Genomic DNA, 23,540 nt, shown 5'->3' with positions numbered 1-23,540 from the left:
AAACAACAAAATAATAACCAATTGAATAGAAATACAAAAAAATAATGAATTGAAAATAATACATTACAGATAATTATAAATAAAATGATTATATTCTAAAATGAAAAACAATTGAATAAAACAACGAATTAAAAATAATAATAATGAAATAAAATAAACAGACAATACTGCATTAATAAATAAAAATATAATGGATTAAATAAAAATCTGATACATGAATTAAAAACAATGAAATAAAAAAACTTGATTAAAAAAGTAGTAATTCATGAAAAATGGAAACATTGAAAAACAAAATTAACAATTAATTGAAAATACTACATTAAAAAATAAATAAAAGGACTAAATTAAATAAAAACATGTTAATTAAAAAATAATTAAATTAATAAAAAAAATGTATTCAAATTAACCAAAAATACATAAAACTTGCATAATAAATACAGTGTTGAAAATACAGCATTAAAGAATTCCAAATAAAAGGACTAAATTAATTAAAAACATGTTATGAAAAAAAATATTAAAATTAATTAAAATGATTTATTATTATTTAAAAAGAATTAATAAAAACTCAAAAGGCATTAAAATGAATAAATACAGTAGTGAACATTTTTTAAATAAACATTACCTTCCAATCTCTGTGGTAGTGGTCTGTCTGTGCCTGTAGGGGGCACCACTCTGTTTTTAGAGTGGGTGAGGCTGGGTGGAGTCATGCTATAGGAAGTGTACTGCAACAGAGCATCCAGCAGCCAAAAACAGTCTAAATAAAGAAAGGAGAACCCAAACACAGAGGAAAAAAAATGAATACTGAGTGGGGTTGGTCTTTTTGAGCTGTCTTTCTTTGTCAGACTTGTTTATGTATACGAATGTCCATTACCTTTTTGCCTATGACTGTCATCAATGCAGTTGGAGTCTCCATAGAGTGCAATACGGCCTCCCCGGCAGAGGGGGTTTGGTACAGTCCAAGCACAGGCACATTTTCCACCACTGCTGTCTCTTGTTTCAAGACCTCCAGACCTAGAAATTTAGGACGTCAGATAACAATAACAAGCGGATTAAAAAAAAAATAGGTCTCCATGGATACAGCAGTGATGTGCGGTGTATGATCACAGCAGGTGCCGTGTACCTTGATCTTTTAAGGTCTGAGCGATGACTATCCCATCTTCCGGAAAACGAGCGATGCTGCACCCCGAGGCATAATACACTAAAGCAAAAAGACGGTATATTATTAAAATCTATTTTTGGTTTTAGGCAAACTTGTTGCTATTGAAACAGTCTACTTAATATCTTATATATTGCGAGAAGTTAGTCTTACTGTCATGATCTGCCATTGTAAAGTCTCCCTCATACAGCCCATCACTGAAGGCCATACCCCACACTGAGATCAGATCATTCAAGGCTGGCACGTTAGCGCCCCCTGTGTCCGGCATCCACCATTGCCTGCAAATATGTAAGGCATGTTTCAAAATTTGCCCTTATTTAATAAACAAATCATGTTTGTCCTGAATTGGACACTTTACTAGGAGCCCCATTTAAAAAGGTATTTGTCAGATCCGATAATAGAAGCACCACAATTTCAATCCCCCCCAAAATGACATTAGTTTTGAATTAGGGCACTTAAATACCCTAATGGGAAGCACAATTTAATTTTAAATTAGGACAGAAAAAACACATACTAATTGGAAAATTAGACAAACACATTGCTGAAATAAAAATGTCAGGTAAAATCACAGTTAATAAAGTAATAAGTGACACCTAGTGAAACGTTAACTTTCTGTTAGTGCTGTCAAACGATCCAAAATAAAAGTTAGTTTACATAATATATGTGTGTGAACTGTGTATATTATATATACCTATACATACACACACACTATATATATATATAGCCAAAAATATTGTTCTAATGAACAGGTTTGACTACTGTAGTCATTTTCATGGGTATAAATCCTGATGTTTAAGCATATAATGATATTCTAAGGTTTAGTTTTCTTCTAATTTGATAGCAACAGCTTTGACTGGATTTATAAACATGAATTGTTTCCATCTTTGTTGCCACAGTTTTGGAAGTGCCTTTTTCTGTTCTAAAGAAGGGGTGCCCCAATACTTTTATCCATATAGTGTATATACAAGTCATTGGTGTTTGGTGATAAGTTTTTGGCTCAAGGTCTGCATTTAAAGTCACACCAGAGGTGTTCAGCTGAGATTAGGACTTTGATTCAGTCAGTGAGGAAGAATTTGACTGGTCTTCAGAAAGCAATTTCTTTTTGAACCTTGCCTTATACACAAAGGCACTGTCATGTTAGAATTGAAGAAGGTCCTGTCAAAACTGTTGCTGTAAAATTAGAAGCACACAATCCCCTAAAATATCATTATATGCTTAAATATTAAGATTTGTACTCATGGAAATGACCCAATACTTTTGACAAAAGTTTAATTTTGGATGGGATTAATCACGATTAATCGTTTGACAACTACTGTCTTACATAGGGCCCTATGAAATCAGTTTTTTTTTTTCTTCCAAATTCCGTTTTTCTTTTTCAATTTTTCAGGATTTAAATTTTTTCTTTTTTTCTAGATTCTCTTTTAATGGTTAAATAAATCAAATTTAAAAAGAATGTCTAAATTAATTGAAATCATGAAATAAAGAATTTAACACCAATTTATTAAACATTCAACAAAATTTTAAATTAAGGTCCTATGAAATAGGTTTATTCTCAAATTTAGTTTTATTTTTACAAAATTCTGTGTTTTCCATTATTTATTTATTTTTGGATTCCATTTTAATGGTTTCATTACATTTGAATAACCAAACACATGTCTATTTCATTTAATTTATGAAGAGTTATTAATATTTTATATTTATTTCTTTTTTATTCAGATATATTGTGTTGTGTATTTAAATGTTTTCAGGTAAATAAAAAAAAACAACTTTTAATAATAATTTTAGTAGTAGTAGTAGTATCATTAAATTAAGTAATATTTCTGTTACAGTTTCTTCAAGTTAAACCAAACTTTTATTTTGACATGTTCCTGTGAAGACCTATACGTCTTTAGAGCCGTTTTAGAGATTGTTTATGCTTTTTTTATACTCATGTTGAGGCGGCAAGGTATGCATTCACACTTTCAGTCACACCGAGATACAGTCACAGACACTAGTCTGTATCGCGTTTTGATTTAAGTGTACTGACCTACTTTTGATTTCATTTCACAATGGGCAAATTTCGTCAAAATAAATTCCATTTTTGTGACAACATTCCACTATTTCGGTCACGTTTTCTGCATCGCGGATATCACAGAGCCCTAGATATACTGTGGTGTCCAAACTGTTTGACAACAACTGAAACAAGATTTTTTTCTAAACCTAAATAATCTGTAAAAGGTTTCACGATCAAAGTAATAAAGTAAAACTATTCAAGAAACATTTCCTATTATTATTAACATTTTTGCTTTAAACATACAAACTACTAGTGGCCTCAGACTATTGGACCCCACTGAACATTTACAGAGAGACTGATTTACCCGGTGGACTAATAAATCATTTTTTAAAGACAGTGACAAAAGATTACAGTGTGCCTTGTACCTGGTGTTCTCATCATAGAATTTGACTTTTCTCATGACTGATGTGTTGTACCAGTCACTGAAGATGATGAGAGATAGGCCTTTATCTATGTCTCTCCTCAACTTGGTGATTTCCTCTGGAAAATACTCTTCCTCACTGTCCACCATCAGCAAGGTCCCTATAAGCATGCAGAAACAGACAGCTGATTTCCACCACTGATTATACCACAAAACCAATTCATAAAGACAGAATCTTTATACTGAAAACACTCAACTAGATGAACACCTACCGTACTGACTGGCATCAAAGCATGTGATTGGTGCACCCAAGACTTCGACAAAATAGCCCATGCTGCGAAGGTGCTGATACATGTCTCTAAAGTTAGTGTGAATATGATCACCATTCCTTCAAAACAAAAGAAAAACAACATCATCTATACCATTACACAAGACAAGGTGAAGGGAAAAGGTACTAGAAACAAGCTATGAAATGCTGCCCTCTACAGATGTTTTTCACAGTGCAAGGTTTTTTCTAAGAACTGACTGAATGTTGATTATTTTTGGTGGTTGAGGCTCACCAGTCAAGCGGATCATTCTTCATGCGCAGGTTGTCTCGAGGGAAGTAGCCAGGCGGGTAGCGTAGGTTGTGATACTGATCCCACAGAATCCTCTTATTACGCGGAGGAGTGGGGACAATCTTTACCTTCACTGGCAACTTCACTGTAGAGGTCATCTCACCACCTATTGCTGACTGGATACAAACACAAGAAAAACAGACCACAGCAGGTCATGAGCTCAAACTACACCACTGCCAAAAGAAAAGCCGTTTATAAAACTCTGAAAGCCTTATAAGAAACTCCTAGATATGTAATAAACCAATAAAGAAGTGTGGTCATAAACCAATACATGTATGATTTAAAGGTATAATTCAGCAAAAAAAACGAAAATTCTATCATTAAATACTCACCCTCAAGTCATTTCAAACCCGTAAGACATTTCATCTTCGAAAGACAAATTAAGATATTTTTAATGAAATCCAAGAGCTTTCTGACTCATAGACAGCAACGCAAATAGCACATTGAAGGCCTTTGAAGGTAGTAAGGATATCATTAAAATAGTCCATGTGACATCAATGGTTCAACTGTCATTTTACGAAGCTACGAGAATACTTCGTTTGAACACGGAAAACAAAAACAACTATTTTATTTAACAATTTTTTTATCTCTTCCGTGTCAGTATTCGACACATGTTCCTGACAAAAAGTACTCAAAGTATTCTTGTAGCTTCATAACATTATAGCTGAAGCACTGATGTTACATTTTAACTGACTATTTTAACAATGTCCTTACTACCTTTCTGGGCCTTGAACGAGTCAGTTGCAATGCTGTCTACGAAAGGGTCAGAAAGCTCTTGGATTTCACCAAAAATATCTTAACTTGTGTTCTGAAGATGAACAAAGGTCTTACAGGTTTGGAACAACATAAGGGTGAGTTATTAATGACAGAATTTTCATTTTTGGGTGAACTATCCCTTTAAGAAGAGAAGCACTTTCAAATACAAATTAAAATAGCAAATTATCACCTTACTGGAGATTTCAGGTACAGTACTGTTACTTACATCATTCTCTGCTGGTGAGGCCACAGTAACCATGACATGACCCTGAGCGATGCCTTCCCACAATGCAGCTTTCTTGGCCACAGATATGGAAACAGCCAGGTATCCGGCCCAGGGCCAAAGCACAGGTGAGTAAGACACTGCCACATCTACATAATCTCCATTCTGAGGAAGGTAGGGCTGCCAGATGGGCTGTGGATAAAAAAAAAAAAAACATAACTGAGCTTTTTCAAATGGACAATGAATGTTTAAAATTACAATTTAAAGGAGATGTTAACTTCCAGAGTGAAAATTTTCTGATAATTTACCCCCATTTCATCTAAGATTTTCATGTCTTTCTTTCTTCTGTCACAAAGAAATAAAAGGTTTTTGAGAAAAACATTCGAGGATTTTTCTCCATATAGTCAACTTCAATGGTGGCCAATGGGCTGAAGGTCCAAATTGCAGTTTTAATGCAGCTTCAAAGATCATGATCCCAGCTGGGGAATAAGGGTATTATCTAGTGAAACAATCTTTCACTTTCTTAAAAAAAAAAAAAAAGAAATTATATACTTTAACCACAAATTCTCATCTTGCACTAGCTATGCAATGTGCATACGCATTTTCATGCATTACGTAAATCACATTGGAAAAGTCACACATGGTTAGTTCTTCGTCTGCATATTTTGGTTTAAAAAGGGTAGGGTAGGGCAAAAACTCATTTCATTTTCTCTGCCAACTTCAAAACTGCCGGACATTGTTGTTTTACCTTTTTTGTAAAGGACTTTCTTTGCAGGTTCGCTTTGTAAACACTGGGTCGGTACTTTTGCCTACATCACATGTGTGTGACTACTTTATGTATGAGGTCGAGCTAGTGCAAGACAAGCATTTGTTGTTAAAAAGTATATAAAGTTGTATTTTTCGTCTGGGATTGTGTAGAGCCCCTTGAAGCTGCATTGAAACTGCAATTTGGACCACTGAAGTCCACTATGTGTAGAAAAATCATGCATATCTTTTTTCAATTGAATTTCCTTTCAACTGAAAAACACACGCATGAACATCTTGGATGACATGGGGTTGTTTATTCAGGAAGTGTACTTCTCCTTTAAAATCTAAAATAACAGTTTACATCACATTGCAGTCAGTCTGTTCATTATTGCCTACCTTGTCCACAATCCTTCCAGTCACGCCCATACCATTAAGAATAGTCACATTGACAATCGTCGGCATGCCGCCGTAGTAAATGGGCTGAGAGCAGTAGGGCCACATGTACGGGCACTCGGTCAGATCTATGTAGCTTGGACTCAGGCTAAAGAATAAAAAACACCATTAGAAATTCATTAGAGGACTATGACCTCACTGTGAGCCAGTGCAAGATAATGAACCAGGTCAAATCTACTCTATAATCAGGCTGGAAGGTAATTAAATCTGAGTGAGCGTGCAGTAGAGACGCTGGCTACATTTTAAGTGAACCAATTTAGCATATATGAATAAGACGCTACGTGAGCAGAATACTACAGTCGTGGCCAAAAGTTTTGAGAATGACATAAATATTGGAAATTGGAAAAGTTGCTGCTGAAGTTTTTATAATAGCAATTTGCATATACTCCAGAATGTTATGAAGAGTGATCAGATGAATTGCATAGTCCTTCTTTGCCATTCTTTTCATTGATGTCATTAAAGGACCTGCTGAGATCATTTCAGTAATCGTCTTGTTAACAGCACAAGGCTGGAGACCATTATGTCAGGCTGATTGGGTTAGAATGGCAAACTTGACATGTTAAAAGGAGGGTGATGCTTGAAATCATTGTTCTTCCATTGTTAACCATGGTGACCTGCAAAGAAACGCGTGCAGCCATCATTGCGTTGCATAAAAATGGCTTCACAGGCAAGGATATTGTGGCTACTAAGATTGCACCTAAATCAACAATTTATAGGATCATCAAGAACTTCAAGGAAAGAGGTTCAATTCTTGTTAAGAATGCTTCAGGACGTCCAAGAAAGTCCAGCAAGCGCCAGGATTGTCTCCTAAAGAGGATTCAGTTGCGGGATCGGAGTGCCACCAGTGCAGAGCTTGCTCAGGAATGGCAGCAGGCAGGTGTGAACGCATCTGCACGCACAGTGAGGCCAAGACTTTTGGAAGATGGCCTGGTGTCAAGAAGGGCAGCAAAGATCTTCTGCAAAAAGTATGGCAAATGTACTGCTGGGGACTGGGGCAAAGTCATATTCTCAGATGAAGCCTCCTTCCGATTGTTTGGGGCATCTGGAAAAAGGCTTGTCCGGAGAAGAAAAGGTGAGCGCTACATCAGTCCTGTGTCAAGCCAACAGTAAAGCATCCAGAGACCATTCATGTTTGGGGTTGTTTCTCATCCAAGGGAGTGGGCTCACTCACAATTTTGCCCAAAAACACAGCCATGAATAAAGAATGGTACCAAAACACCCTCCAACAGCAACTTCTTCCAACAATCCAACAACAGTTTGGTGAAGAACAATGCATTTTCCAGCACGATGGAGCACCGTGCCATAAGGCAAAAGTGATAACTAAGTGGCTCGGGGACCAAAACGTTGAAATTTTGGGTCCATGGCCTGGAAACTCCCCAGATCTTAATCCCATTGAGAACTTGTGGTCAATCCTCAAGAGGCGAGTGGACAAACAAAAACCCACTAATTCTGACAAACTCCAAGAAGTGATTATGAAAGAATGGGTTGCTATCAGTCAGGATTTGGCCCAGAAGTTGATTGAGAGTATGCCCAGTTGAATTGCAGAGGTCCTGAAAAAGAAGGACCAACACTGCAAATACTGACTCTTTGCATAAATGTCATGTAATTGTCGATAAAAGCCTTTGAAACGTATGAAGTGCTTGTAATTATATTTCAGTACATCACAGAAACAACTGAAACAAAGATCTAAAAGCAGTTTAGCAGCAAACTTTGTGAAAACTAATATTTGTGTCATTCTGAAAACTTTTGGCCACGACTGTAGTCAAAGAGTAGAACATTACATTTGTGTGTATGCAAAAGACATGCCTGGCTTGTGGCTTGTAGCTGTTAAGGATCTGGTAGGCTCTGAGTAAATCGAGTTTGCCATGGCCCTGCTCAAACATGTTGACGCCTGGCAGCCTGCGTGCTGAGGCGATCAGGGCCTGCTTCATACTGGCCGGGTTCACCAACTCTCTGTTTAACACAGTGCTGGAAAGACAAAAGACAAATAAACATGGTTCAGTTAAATGGATGTGGGTTGATGGGATATCATTTCAGTGCAACCACAGACTTAAAAGAAACACTGGCACATGGTGACTCAGAGGTCGTAAAGCGAAGAGGTAGATGGGGTCAAGCACCTATGAGAGACTAATACAAATGAGAGCAATATATATGAAAGAGATAGGAAGTGAAATGAAAACAGTATAAAGTGGAAACACCGACAAATTAGGTTAGTCCATCACAGTCTGAGAGGGCGCACTACATCAAACATATGGTACAAGCTAAGACCGTGAAACAAACTCTGCTTTGGAAAATAAGACTGATTCTGTCAATTCATTTGTTTCTTGCTTTTCTTTTCTTGCAGGATGAATTTTTAACCATCATACACACAAAAGGAAAAAAATAAGGCACTTATGCAGAATACCATAGGTTTAGGAGACAAATTTCTATTTCATATCAGTTGTGTGTGAATGGTGTGCTTCTAGCAATAAATGTACAAAGTACAGGTGAGTACACTATCAATCACTATCAATGCCCTGATAAATAAGCAAACACTGACCTAATGATGAAACCCTCATCTAAATTACTCATGAAATTGGATGAAAAAAATCTCCACACCTGACACAATCACAGAGCACTACCTTTTATTAAGTATATAGGAGGTAATCTTGTACGTGCGCCGAAGGAAGGCACAGAAGAGAAGAAATTGTTTAATGAAGTCGTTATTTTTGTTTTCTTTGTGCAAAAATTATTCTTGTAGCTTTATAACATTACGGTTGCACCACTGATGTCTTTACTAACTTTCTTGGCTTTGAATGGGTCAGTTGTCAGAAAGCTGTTGGATTTTATCAAAAATATCTTTATTTGTGTTCTGAAGGTGAACAAAGGTGTTATGGGTTTGGAACGACATAAGGGTGAGTAGTTAAAGACAGAATTTTCATTTTTGGGTGAACTATCCCTTTAAGAGAAAGGGACACGTGTCATTTTCATCCTATTTTTGATCAACTGTCTCACCTGGCCAGTAGTGTGACAGCTCCGGCCACTACAGGTGACGCAACACTGGTGCCAGAAAGAGAACGACAGCCCTCCTTCAATCCTGAGCCACGCACACCAGAGCCGTACGTCACAATGTCAGGCTTCACCCTGCCATAGCCACCTGGCAGCTCCTGATCAACAGATAGCACAGAAGGTAAAACAATGTTTAAACCGAGCTGACAAGACAGACTGACAGATATTGTGATGAGTGGGAAAGAGAGCAGCATGTTACATCTAATGCCTCGGTGGGGATTGAGTCAAAATTCAGTAGTTAGACACCGCCAGCAAGAGCGCACTTCTTTATAATGGCTACTGTTGATACGTTCATTTACACCTCAGATTTAAATATTTATTAAAATATTGGCCAAACGTTTTCAATGAAGTCCAAGATATTCATCTTTGTGTTAAAATTTAATTTTAATTCAATTTTATATTATTTAAGCAACATGACCCAGTTCTTTAACTGGGGAATACGTTTTCAATTTCAGTATCTTATTTCTGAAGGACATTGATTTATATGCAACTTTATTGTAAATCTACAAAGCTGTACTTCTTTGAACCACTTCAAAGACCCAATAGAGGGTTTTTACTAAGTCTTTTGAAGTTCATGTAAATCTCTCAATTTATTCTATCCTTCCTAAGGCAGGGGAAGCCAGGAATCTCCAGCTTTGTGTAGCAGGAGGTGTCTGTCTGCCCTTTTTAGGTCAGATCAAAATGCACAGACATGTTCTAACTGGCAACTTTAAGGCAGCTGCACAGGAAAAATGCAGTAACGTGATGTCACCAAAAGACAGAACGCACCCATGTTGTCATGCCCCGGGATGAGAACCTGGCAATGTTGTCTTCAAAATCAATCCCTCCAACACCAATAACATCCATCTGATCTGCTGGATTGTTCAGAGTTCTGGAAAACACCAGAACAAAAGAAAGAAATCAATAGATTTATTGGAAATATTGACCAAATCTAACATTTTTTTTTTCTTAATTTACATCACTTACCCATAGAGCGGGCCATCATTGCCAATAGCAGATACCATAATCACCTTGTTGGCTGTGAGCTCCCAAACCTTGTTTAACACAGAAGAGTTGAGCTTTTATTAGAGCACTACATTTCAGAGTGTAAAAGTTGATGTACATGCTAAGATGCACTGCACCTTTATAACAATTTGTTGGCTCTTATAAAAATTGCTTAAGAAGTTTCTTATTGGTAGTTTGTTTTGGACAAAAACACTTGCACCTGCTGAATGAATAAATGTCTATTTAATTTGTTCATACCTTATCAACAAATGGATGGTCCATAAAGTCTGGTCCCCCTATACTGAGATTCAAGACGTCTATCTTCTTTAGGATGGCATAGTTAAAGGCATCTAAGAACCAGGAAGTGTAGGATACCTAAAAAGAAAAAAGAACAACATGCATATGTGGAGATGTGTAAAAATCACCCTGAATAAATATGTAACATACACTACCAGTCAAAAGTTGTTTTTAATGTTTTTAAAGAAGTCTCTTCAGCACACTGAGCCTGCATTTATTTGATCCAAAATACAGCAAAAACAGTAAAATTATTAAATATTTGTACCATTTAAAAAAAAAAAATGTTTTCTATTTAAACAGATTTTAAAATTTAATTTATTCCTGTGATCAAAGCTAAATTTTCATCAGAATTCTTTGATCTAAAGATTAGCATTTATCTGAAACAAAAAGCTTTTGTAACATTATACACTACACCAGTCTGTTTACTGTTTTTGCTATACTTTGGATCAAATAAATGCAGGCTTGATGAGCAGAAGAGACTTCTTTTAAAAAAATAAAAAAAAACTTGACTGGAAGAAAAACAAAAGGAACTGAAAACCAATGCCAGTTATACTGTGGAATTGGGCAATCTTTCTAAAAACAAGTTTTTTAAAAGAAGACTCTAATGCTCAAAAAGATTGGATTTATTTGCTCAAAAACACAGTAAACAGTCACATTGTGGAATACATTAAAATTTTAAAAACTTTTCTATTCAAATGTGATTGAAATGTATTCCTGCGTTGACACAGCAGAATTTTTGGCAGCTATTATTCTAGTCTTAAAATGATAGTTTTCCCAAAAACGAAAATTCTGTCACATCTACTGAAGAGAAAATATGACATTTTGAAGAATGTGAGTAACTAAACAGTTCCTGGTGACCACTGACTTCCTCAGCATGACCAATAATCCTATGCAAGTTGAATATGTTCAAGAGGAAAAAGAAATTCATACAGGTTTGTAACAAATTGAGGGTGAGTAAATGACAATTTTCATTTTGGGTGAGCCATCCTTTTCTTTCAAAAATCTATTTAATCTGCTGACTTGGTGTTCAAGAACCATTTCTTATTATCAATGTTGAAAACAGTTGCACTGCTTAATATGATTTGTGGATTCTTTGATAAATAAAGTTCAGAAGAACAGCATTTGAAAGAGAATTATTTTGTAGCATAAAAAACATCTTTACTGTCACTTTAGATCATTTTAATGTATCCTTGCAATATAAAAGTGTAAATTAATTTTTGAAAGGTGGTTGTATAGAATCAAGTATTTGAGTGTTGTGTGCTACCTGGTTATTAGTAAAAACCCTGAAGATATGAAGCTCAGAATCAGGAGCGAATCCCTGGCACTCCCTCATGCTGGCAATTACCCCAGCAACAAAGGTACCGTGACCCAACCCTGAAGAAAGAATGCGAGGCAGACAAAGATAAAACAATAATTAATGTCTGTAATCTGAACAATTCATGTGGGTTGATTCAGTCAACTTCACTCAGAGTGCAATAATGATTGATTAAATGTTTAAACCTGTTTTAAGTCCTACCATCATCCAGTGTTTTCTCATTGGTCCAGTTGGTTCTTTCTTTAACATTCTTAAAGTGAGGGTGCTTCTCACTCAGCCCAGTGTCAAATACCGCTACCTTCACCCCAGAACCTGCATATGAACACAAACAGGATTTTTAATGCAAACCTGATCCTCAAAAGGAGTAGAACATTAATTACAACCTCCCATACCAGTGTGTCCCATTTGCCAGAGCACATCTGCTTGCAGTATCTGAGCGACATGTCTGGGGATGGCCCGTAGGAGACGGCGACTGGAGTGTCTTCCTGTTGCATGCCAGAATCCAGAGCCTAGAGAGAGGCTGGTTCTCCTAAGTGGCCTTGATGACTGCCACGACTGCCACTTCTGCACCCAGCGTGTGTCATTGCATGGGGACGCCCCATCAGTGCCCGCTGAAAGAGAAAAAGAATGAGAAATTCACAATTGTATTTCATCCCATTTGATTATTTTATTTGTGCCATGGATATACTGCATCATAGACGATTTAAAAGAACCTCTACTGGCTGACACACTTCTGCCATTCCATATAATATGCCATAATGTCACCAAGCCCTAAAGAGGAGGATTATTAAAAACAGTCACTTCTGCGCCTGCTTCTGCCATGTTACAGCAGCAAACTTCCTTGACTATTACGCCTAATCTTATCGACCTAGAAAATCATTGATCTATGCTAAGCTATGCTAAAAGTGATATCGCCAGAACAGGAGAACGGCTGAATGGATTTCAAAACAGTAAGACTCAACTTATTAACTCGGGGAGAGTTGGAGAATGAGCCTAATTCTAAAAAAGTGTTTCTTTAAGAATCTATATCATTTTAAATACCCAGCCCTAATAACTTGGCAGCATTTTTAATAAACTGAATTCAACAACACTGGCTCAAACGTGACTACATTGCAAACCTGATAAAAAAAAAAATAAAGGTGGTAAATATTGACAAAACTTGCACAGTATCAGACTCTGTCCATTTGTCTAACAGCAACCTAACCACACAGTATCAACATCTACACCTTCATTAGCATTTTTATTGCCTCTTTGAATAACGTCTGGCGAGACCAGAGATGCCTGTGCTTTCAGGAATATTTATACGTTTTTTCGAATGGAGCAGAGCGATAATAACAGTGATCAAACCTTTATGAGAACACTTTTACACAGAGTTGAGGTGAAGAGTAAAAAAAAAACTCACAAAATACGAGTGCAGCACTTAGAAATGAATCGTAGGCGTTTAAGCGTGGCTGATTTGCAGATCCAACCACTTCGACCAGCTCTTACATGTCAGTCTTCCTCTCTGTCTGATTACTGCTCATTAATTCCCCCTAAAGCTACACAGACGAGACTAGTGCATATACTGTAATTATATCACATTTCAATGCCCCACTAGTGCTCGTGTAGAGCTGACCCCGACATCATTTAAATGGTAATTACTTGCATATATGCTCTCAAACTGTGACCAGGGGTTACTCTTAGAGGCACTTTGGTTTCAGTAATAAGAACAAAAATACATCATTAGCTGCTATTAGTTAGGTCTCTTTCTCTAAGCTGTGCTATGTATAGACTGGTTGAAGAGTGAGATATGCTAGCGTGTGTGGGTGCAGACTGCTGGAGCCAGACTGATAAGCAGCACCTTGAGAATTATTCCAAAGTGGTGCTGTCTGCAAAAATATATTTTAGCTACACTGTGAGAATGTGAATTGCAACTGATGAGAGGGAAAAACTGAGCACCACAAAATAATGAATCGGAAACTTTAATGGGTTCTCGCCGATGACCACACCCAGTGACCTCCAATTAAACAATGGACTTATTCAATAGATATGCCTCTTTTTAATGAATCAAAAGCCAACTGGAACCATCAAATAGCACTGAACACAGGTTTCTTTGAATCAGACAACTTTCTGATGGCAAAGCTGAATTTTTAGGAGCCATTTCTCCAGTGTTACGTGATCCTTCAGATCAAAAAATTTGGTGCTAAAGAAAACATTTCTTATTATTCACCGCTTCATTTTATTCAACAAATTTTCAGTATTCTTTGAGGAATAGAAAGTTCAAAAGAACAGCAAATATTTGAGACCAACATAAAAGTCTTAATGGTCACTGGTACAGAGGCCCGATTTTCCCACTGAATAAAAAAAAAATAAAGGATTATTGCGACTTCTCGCAAATCTGGCTTTTCTTCAAACGAGTTTGTATTTTGCAATTCTGACTTGTTTTCACACAAATGCGAATTTGTATCTCGCAATTCTGATTTTTTTTTTTTCATGCAAATGTGCAATTCTGACCTTTTTTTTAATTTGTGTCACACAATTCTGAGGAAAAGCAAATTGTGATGGGAGAAAAAACAAAAAAACAAAAAAACAACCCGAAACTTTTGAACGGCAGTTTACACTACAAAATAAATAGTTCGAGAAAAATATTTTGGATTCATCCCACAAAATCCTCCGGTAAACATCGGATAAGCATTATACGAGAGCCGTGTAGCTTGTTTAGACTGCTGGTAAAGGAAGACACGAATAGAGAGGAAGCCATTCTGTTATTAAACAGAAGCGGTGCTGGTAAACACCAATCACTCTCCCAGAGTCTCAACACTGAGGGCAGATTTGCATGGAGGTGCGATTTCTTTTTTTATTTTAGTGGTGGGAAACTCGGTGTGCAAAGACAGAACATTCTTTCACCTCAAACACTTCACAAAGCCATTTCCTTCACCCCATGCAGTAAATAAACACTTCCTATTTGGTTCACCCCCTGCTGATGACTTTCCTCCCTGCAGTTACCCCAAAGAGAGCAGGGGAGGAACAAATTGCATGTAACCTGTGTGACCTGTGCACAGCTCTGCAGGGTTCAAGTTTGATTTATAAATATAGTGCTAAGAATACTGTGCTTTAGCACTCTACAGTACAGAATGATAACAGTATTAAGCTCATAATCTCAATGTCAGTGTTATGAAAGTAAAGCTCTACTTACAGTCAGTCATTTTGAGGCTGCGGAGGACCATGCGCTGGGGCGTCACTCGTTTGATGTAGGGGTGGTCCTGCAGGGTGAGCAGGCTGTTGCGGGCATCCTGCCGGATCTCGACCACCTCAAAGTCACTGGGGTAATCACTGGCAGGATTGTCCCGCCGTACGATGCGCCAGTTCACTGCATCCACATCTCGCAGGGCGCTGCTGATGAAATCACTGCGTGCTTTGGCTGTGAAGTATCCATTAAATGCAACAATGTACTCTAGAAAAGACAAAAAGAGAGAACAGAAGATATTGCAAAATCTCACAGGACAACTGCACTTGTATTTACTAAGGAATGCAACTTCAGCAAGGTTTAGCATTCATTTGGGCATCCTGCCTAAATACAGACAGAACGAGGTGTCAAGTCATCATTCAAATGGATTCAATCTTGCATCAACAACCATAAGACCGTTTAACAGAATTAACGCCTGCTGAGTGAAACTTTAGGACAGGGTGGGTACAGAGAAACACCCATAGTCTTTCTTTGCTCAACAAACCTGAACAGAGACACTATCAGAATGCCTTGAAATATGGCCATCCTCCAGAGTGCTTGATGCAACTTATAACAAAGGCAACAGTACACAAGAGAATGCAATGCAGACTACGTTAAGAGTTCAATGGCTTTGAGAATGGCAGAAAGAAACTGAAAGAACGCAAATCATAAACACAATTAAAGGTATAGCTCAACCAAAAATGAAAATTACAGCTTGACTTACTCACCCTCAAGCCATCCTAGGTGTATGACTTTCTTCTTTCAGATAAGTACAATCGGAGTTATATAAAGAAAAAATGTCCTGGCTCTTCCGAGCTTTATAATGGCATCAAATGACTGCTAAGATCTTTACGTCTGAAAAAATTAGTGCATCCACCCATCATAAAAAGTGCTCCACATGGCTCTAGGGGCCTATTTTATTTGTTAATATTACTCTGCTTGTATTCGTCTGAATGAAGAAACTCATATACACCCACACTTACCAGACAATAAATTTTTAACAGTAAGATTTTAAATTTTTTTAAAGACCCTTCTACTCACCAAGCCTGCATTTATTTAATCCGAAGTACACCAAATCCAGTACAATTTTTTTATATTTTTACTATTTAAAATAACTGTTTTCTATTTGAAAACATTTAAAAATGTAATTTATTGCTGTTATTTCAAAGGTGAATTTTTACCTTTTACATGTTACACCAGTTAGATGATCCTTCAGAAATCCTTCTAATATGCCGAGTTGCTGACCAAAAACATTTATTATTATTATTATTATGTTGAAAACAGCAGAGTTTAACTTTTCAGGTTTCGTTGATGAATAGAAAAGTTCAAAAGTACTCAGCATTTACCAGAAATAGAAATCTTTTGTAACATTAAAAAATCTTTATCATCACTTTATCAATTTAAAGCATCTTTGCTAAATAAAAGTATTAATTTTCATAATTTCTTCACAAAAATAAATATTGACATCAAGCTTTCGAATGGGTAGTGTATAATATTACAAAAGCTTTTTATTTCAGATAAATGCTGATCTTTGGATTTTTCTATTCAAAGAATCCTGATAAAATAAATAAACAAACTGTTTTAAATACTGATAATAATAAAAAATACAGCAAATCAGTATATTAGGATAATTTCTGAAAAATCATGTGATCACATGAATAAAGTACATCTTAAAATATATTCAAATAGAAAGCGGTTATTTAAATAGTAAAAATATTTCACAATATTATTGCTTTTGCTGTGTTTTGAAACAAATAAATGCAGGCTTGGTGTTGGTAAGCAGAAGAGATCTTTAAATCTTTAAAAATCTTACTGTTCAAAACTTTTGACTGGTAGTGTAGGATGGCTTGAGGGTGAGTAAATCATGGGGTGATGTTCATTTTGGGATGAACTGTGCCTTTAAAAGTCGGCATGAAACAAAAATTCTAATTTCTAAAACACGTGAACAATTCATCCATGCACATTTCATTTTTTTAAAAATAACCATAATTCTTAATCAAAAGATCATATCAAAAACAGTTCCTACATCTATTGTTGTTGACGCTTAAAGTTGCATGTCCAATCTTTTAAGCACATTTATCTATCATTTGGTGGAAGCTAATTGAAGTAGGCAGATGTCAACATGAATGGGACGCATGCAATCATGCTCGAATCATGAACAAACCTCTGCAAGGCAGGAAAATACAACCCAGACTCAACCCAACTGAACTAGTTCATTTGCAACAACAAAGTAATTTTATGCAGTACATTTATGGCTACAGAGAGCATAAAACTGTAAAAAAAAAAATATATATATAATTTTGTATGATGAACCATTTAATGTACAACATAAAATGTGTGTCCTGAAGGAAAACCAGAATGAAGATTGAAGCAAACGCAGTCAGATTAGCAGTCAATGTGCTTTGTTCAAAACTGAATTTAAATGAACAATTAAAACCAGAACTATTGCCACATAAAATCTCCTTGCCAATCCTACAATTCATAGCTTGGGGTGAGGGAAGTGGAAATGAATTAAACATTAGAAGATGGCACAAAGGCCGCATTCATAGAGCAGCAATCAGGCCACTATAAATAACGTGTTACGTTCTTCGGTCTTGTATACCCACATCCACACCACACCCAAACTAGCGAAATGTGCGCCTTGAGAAAACAACGCTGGACTCAGATTAAGCCTTAGGAATGCATTGCCAACAGTCTGGGCCAGCCGCCAGCAAACACACACACACAAACACAGAGCAGAGGGCACAATCCAGCCAATGAATGGACAGAGAGCTGCAGCACAGTGGAGTACATTACACCAGCACTGTTTGACCTGAAGCGCTCACGTTTTGTCCTGCCCTAAATTATGACGGGAAGGGCAACAGCTGCTTTAAATCCTCAATAAACTCCATAAATGGGTTGATAGCGGATTTTCAGAGCAATAAAACGTTATTATCAACACTAAAAAGTAAATTACGGCACTAAATGACATAGTAAAACAATGTCAGAACATGTTTCAGTCAACGAGGAATTGGCTAACTGGCTAACCATAAGCCAAATTAATTCTACACTTGTTACAAACACAATAAGACAACATTTATTAACTTACAACAATGACGTTACTTACCATGCTTGACTACTTTGGTAGAAAAGTCCAGTTTCAGCGTAAGGTGTGAGCAGTTTGGGCTCAACAGTGCATCAGCATTTAAAGGAGAAGGAAAGGGTGTCGAGAACGGTCCCCTGTCTCCCTCTGTGCCAACCACAGGTAACCGACCCCCTAAAAAGGCCACAAGCAAGCACAGCCGTACAATCATGGTCCCTGCTGTCTGTTTCTGGTCATTGCCCATTTAAAGATACATGTGTCCTCAAAAGGTAACAAGCGTGAATGTGTATTTGCAGTTTTGAAACAGTTTAAGTCCAGAATGCAGAGAAGCCTGAATACCACATGGCTTGAGTTTTCATTTCTTTCGGCGTTTTCTCTCCATTGTGTGTTTGTGGTCCAGTGGAGGTGATCAGTGTGGCAGCCTGAGGAGGAGGAGGGGGGCCATCTTGACAAAAAGAGTAAAACAGTCTACAGTAGATCAGGAGGGGTGTTTATCTGGTGATGGACTTCCTCACAAAGGGTTTTTATGCTTTCTGCAAACAGAGAAGAGACAACACAATACATTTGTTTAGCTAGTTGCTGGATAAACAGTCAATTGATACTTTTACTCAGCGAGGATGTATTAAATTGATCAAAAGTAATAGTTAAGACACTTGTGTTTTTTAAAACGCTCTACTCAAAGAATCAAGAATGTCTCGGTTTCGCAAAAATATTAAGCAGAACAAATGTTTTCAACATTGATGATGATAAGAAATGAGCAACAAATAAGATATTAGAATGATTTCTGAATGATCATGTGACACTGAAGACTGGAGCAATAACTGGTAAAAATTCAGCTTTGCCACAGGAATAAATTACATTTTAAAATACACTAACAGTCAAAAGTTTTTGAACAGTAGAAGAAGTCTTTTCTGCTCACCAAGCCTGCATTTATTTGATCCAAAGTACAGCAAATACAGTAAAAGTTTGAAATAATTTTACTTTTTAAAATAACATTTCTATTTGAACACACTTTAAAAATGTAACTTATTCCTGTGATCAAAGTTACAGTCTTTAGTGTCATATTCCTTCAGAAATCACTCTAATATGCTAATTCTCTGTTTAAGAAACATTTATTATGATGATGATTATTATTATAATTATTATTATCAATATTTAAAACAGTTGAGTCCATTTTTTCAGGATTCTTTGATGAATAGAAAGAACAACATTTATCTGAAACATTACACACTAGTACCATTCAAAATCCTGGAGTCAATATAATTATAGAAATCAATACTTTTATTTAGCAAGGATGCTTTACTTTAAATTGATTAAAAGACATTTATAATGTTACAAAAGATTTCTATTTTAGATAAATGCTGAAAAAAATTAACAATAAGTTTTCCACTTTCAACATAATAAATGTTTTTTGAGTGGCATATCTGAATATTAGAATGATTTCAGAAGGATCATGTGACTGGAGTAATGATGCTAAAAACTTGAAATCACAGGAATAAATTACATTTCAAAATAGTCATAGTGAAATTTCTTCAAAGAGAAAACAGTTATTTTAATTAGTAAAAATATTTCAAAATTGTACTGTTTTTGCTGTACTTTGGATTAAATAAATGCAGGCTTGGTGCGCAGAAGAGACTTCTTTAAAAACATTAAAAATCTTCAAAAACTTTTGACTGGTAGTGTATATTCAAAGAGAAAACAGTTATTTTAAATCGTTATAATAATATTTGACAAAATTACTGTTTTTACTGTATGGACAAACAAATAAATGCAACATTGGTGAGCATAATTGACTTTCAAAAACATCAGAAGACCTTACCGACCCCAAACTTTTAAACAAAAGTGTAGACATACAAAAGGACAGAAATATTTATATTAAAACCAAGTGGGCTGAGACGTTTTCAGACTAATTTGAGACGTTCAGATCTTCCACTCAAGCTCAAGATGTTCTATGGCTCATCTCAAACTATGCTAAAGAACATGATCATCAGGTTTTCCCCGAACTTGTGGAGTTCACGCAGGTCAAGAATAGGGATGCAACGATACCATTTTTTTCAAAAACCGATCCGATACCAAAACCAGGCCGATATCAGTGGGGGTGTTTTACCTTTAAAACTAAAGAATGTATACAATTCACTTTGTCATTAAGATTTATTTGTTTTAGGTAAAGAAAGAAATACCAAATCTGCTTGCACATTGTTGGATAAAAAAGGGTGAAAAAATATATAAATGCATGAGTGGATTCAAATTCATAAATTCATATTAAGATTAATGTTTTAAAAACAACATTTTGACAACAGAAAAATAACAGATATAAATAACTGAACAGATCTGCCAGCAGATGGCGGCAAGACACTGATTTAATTACTGAATCATTTCACTCATTTGATTCGTTTGAACGGATGGTTCATTCAGGAATAAAGCAAGTGGCGCTCTGTTTGAATGGGAAATTGAATCATTTCACTAGATTCGTTTAAAAACGCACATTCATTCATAAACGAAACACCGCTGTGTCTGAATGGAGATGCGCAGCGGCTCAGTTGTGACTTGTTTCAGACTACTTTTGACGACGAAATAGAGCAAAATAAGGCAATAGTGCTATAGTCAGACAATGCAAGTCATTTAATAATAACTTCTTATTTAACTGCTGTATTAAACAATCGCGAAGTCCTTGTGTTCTTTTGCGTGATGCTTTTGAAGACGCTTGATTAAATTTGTGGTGTTGTAATTCGAAACACTAACGTTACTTCCACCTCTTGAAACTTTGGCTTTGCAAATATTACAATTTGCAGTGCTACTAGCTGCTGTATCAAGAGTAAAATATTTCCAAATCAGGGACATGTTTACCGCTCTGAGGTAGACTTTGCATGTGAAAGTTCCCTCTGAACTCGCCCGTCACACTCATGTCACATGTGGTTGTGCAAGCAGCGCAACGTATTTTAAGTGTATTTTATTTTTAAGGCAATGTTTTAAAATAATTGTGTTCTTGTATGAATTATTATAGTTTTTACAGTAGACTATTATTTCTTGCTTTATATTCAATCAAACTCTGGTAACTGTATCGAATTTGGATCGGTCACACATCACCGATATCCGATCCATTCAAAAAGCTTGGATCGGCGTTGATACCGATCCAGAGTATCGGATCGATGCAACCCTAGTCAAGAACTGCCGTCAATAAAGACATCCAAAATGATGCTTAGAATCCACCACAAAGTGTTAAACATTTCCCTGAAAACATGGTCCCCCACCCACAGGCACACATCCAGAAGTTTAATTTCCCACTTACTTCAAGCTGTGAACGCCTGTCCTGCAAGAGGTAGGCTCAACTCAGATGGGCTGAGCTGTTATGTAACTCGGTTTTACATCCCAGAGTAAGACCTAAGCCCCCAATATATGCACACCATATGGTTCTTTACTACAGACAGGACCATCCTAACAGGACAACCTAACTAACTAGCTGTCTAACTAGTCACAGACACATGCAGAATGGATGCAAGGCTGTAAAAATGATTGTAAAGACTTACGTACTGACTTGTGTCAACATGACAAGAAGAAAAGGTTGGCATGAAACGGATATGTATATCTGAGTGAAATGGCTTCTTAAACAATAAAAAAAAAGTAGGGCAAGAGTTTATTTCGTCTATTTCTTCTATCTGAAGATCTCGTTCATTTAAACAGTTCTTGCAAGTTCAAGTTCATCTGCCTCCATTTTTGAGTGTAACAGCCACATCTTAAACTCTATGACAACTTCTGCTTCTAAGAAGCTTGGAAATGTGAAAATGGTTCATACAGAAGAAAAAACAGTTGCTACATACATTTCATTGAACCCTTAAAGGTGGGCCAGTGCAAAAAAAAAGTAAAGCAGATGTGAATCTGATCTTCCCAAATCAATGTTTACTTTGATTCTGTTTGTAGAGAAACACAATCTAGGATGTTAGTATAACAGGCTAAAGTAATAATTTACCCAAAAACATCATTTACTTACCCTGTTTGACCTATTTTCCTCTGTGGTTTTAGACAGAATTTTCATTTTGGATGAATCATCCCTTAAAAAAAATCTAAGCCAAGGAACTTTTGAAATCATGCGTTTTTTAATCGAGCAAAAGGACAGTAGTCACTTATTCCAGACAGTGGGCTAATTATTATCAGCAACAGAAGTGGAAAAAAGGCCTGGAAAAGCTATTGTTTTCTTAGCCAAAACCATTAGTCATGAATAAAATATAGAAACAACATCACAACTAATAGTAGCTAAAGTGGTCATCTTGTTCTAATAAAGATCTTACATAACAAAATCTGCATTTTGAACAGCTTTTAGAACAAAGCCTTTATTTCCATCGACACTGACAACATTGTGCATTGGATGCAATGCTCAAGTTAGAAGTAAAGTATGAGTAAATATTTAGATGGAGTGTTTTGGTGCGGTAACGTTACACAACGCTTTGTCTGATGGACAGATCTGAAATGCCATGATGTCCTACTTTTAACAATACATTGCACACAAGCTAATGACAATAACACTAGCAGTCTTGCTAGCTAAACCATCAACTAAAACATCAATTTATTCCACGCAAAGAAGTTTACCAAAGCAATTCGTTATTTACAAACCCCTCGTGTTAAAAAAACTTCATAGTTAATGTTTTTGTCACTAAAACAGACAAACATGTGGTCTCGCTGCCTTTCTGCTATAAGCTAATAGCTAGCTGAGCAAAGCATGAGGATAAGAGTTTCCACACATAACCAATAAACCCATATCATACTTACAGTCTGTGGAATGTACAACAAAGGTGCAGGAAATTATTAACTCCCGGAATATGTCGTTTGAAATGCTTTGTGTCTTGGCTTTAGTACATATTAGAAGCATACACAGGCTAATGGCGTAAGCTGTGAGACTGTAACGTGAGAAACTGGTATTAAACACAACAACCAGTAGCCAATTATCATGCGCTGCGTCACGTCTCGACTTGGGAGGGATACGCGTTCAGCCAATAGAAAATGTTTATACCTTGACGCTTCCATTTGATTGGCTATTGCGATACCTATAATAATGTGCTTCGGAAGCAAGCATGTTAAAGGTGTACGCAGTGATTTCCCCTCACTGAAAAAGTTTTATAGTGAAAATTAATAGTAAAATAAAGTTGAAAAGTAAAGTGTCACGTTAGCGTGAGTTGAAGAATCCAGTCATAGCCCCCTTGCTGAGAAAAAACCATATAAACCATCACAGAATTTGTGATAATAATGGA

At 36.4% G+C, this 23,540-nt stretch overlaps 1 protein-coding gene across 1 annotated transcript in view; it reads right to left on the bottom strand.

Moving 5' to 3' along the window:
* mbtps1 (membrane-bound transcription factor peptidase, site 1) overlaps positions 1-23,196 on the bottom strand; it is a 24,993-nt gene extending 1,797 nt beyond the window's left edge. The window contains 21 exon segments of the mRNA XM_073850320.1: positions 623-754; positions 872-937; positions 940-1,011; positions 1,121-1,198; positions 1,310-1,434; positions 3,575-3,731; positions 3,843-3,958; positions 4,131-4,303; positions 5,170-5,358; positions 6,310-6,454; positions 8,173-8,334; positions 9,361-9,512; positions 10,183-10,285; positions 10,381-10,448; positions 10,657-10,773; positions 11,960-12,069; positions 12,212-12,322; positions 12,403-12,621; positions 15,186-15,443; positions 18,322-18,830; positions 23,062-23,196. Coding sequence (XP_073706421.1) covers positions 623-754; positions 872-937; positions 940-1,011; positions 1,121-1,198; positions 1,310-1,434; positions 3,575-3,731; positions 3,843-3,958; positions 4,131-4,303; positions 5,170-5,358; positions 6,310-6,454; positions 8,173-8,334; positions 9,361-9,512; positions 10,183-10,285; positions 10,381-10,448; positions 10,657-10,773; positions 11,960-12,069; positions 12,212-12,322; positions 12,403-12,621; positions 15,186-15,443; positions 18,322-18,541 — 2,773 coding nt within the window. The 5' untranslated portion in view covers positions 18,542-18,830; positions 23,062-23,196.
* Positions 23,197-23,540: the final 344 nt, after the last annotated feature.

The sequence above is a fragment of the Garra rufa genome, chromosome 11, assembly GCF_049309525.1.
Source record: "Garra rufa chromosome 11, GarRuf1.0, whole genome shotgun sequence".
NCBI lineage: Eukaryota > Metazoa > Chordata > Actinopteri > Cypriniformes > Cyprinidae > Garra > Garra rufa.
Note: the sequence above shows the minus strand (reverse complement) of the source record. Positions and strands in the feature narration are given on the sequence as shown.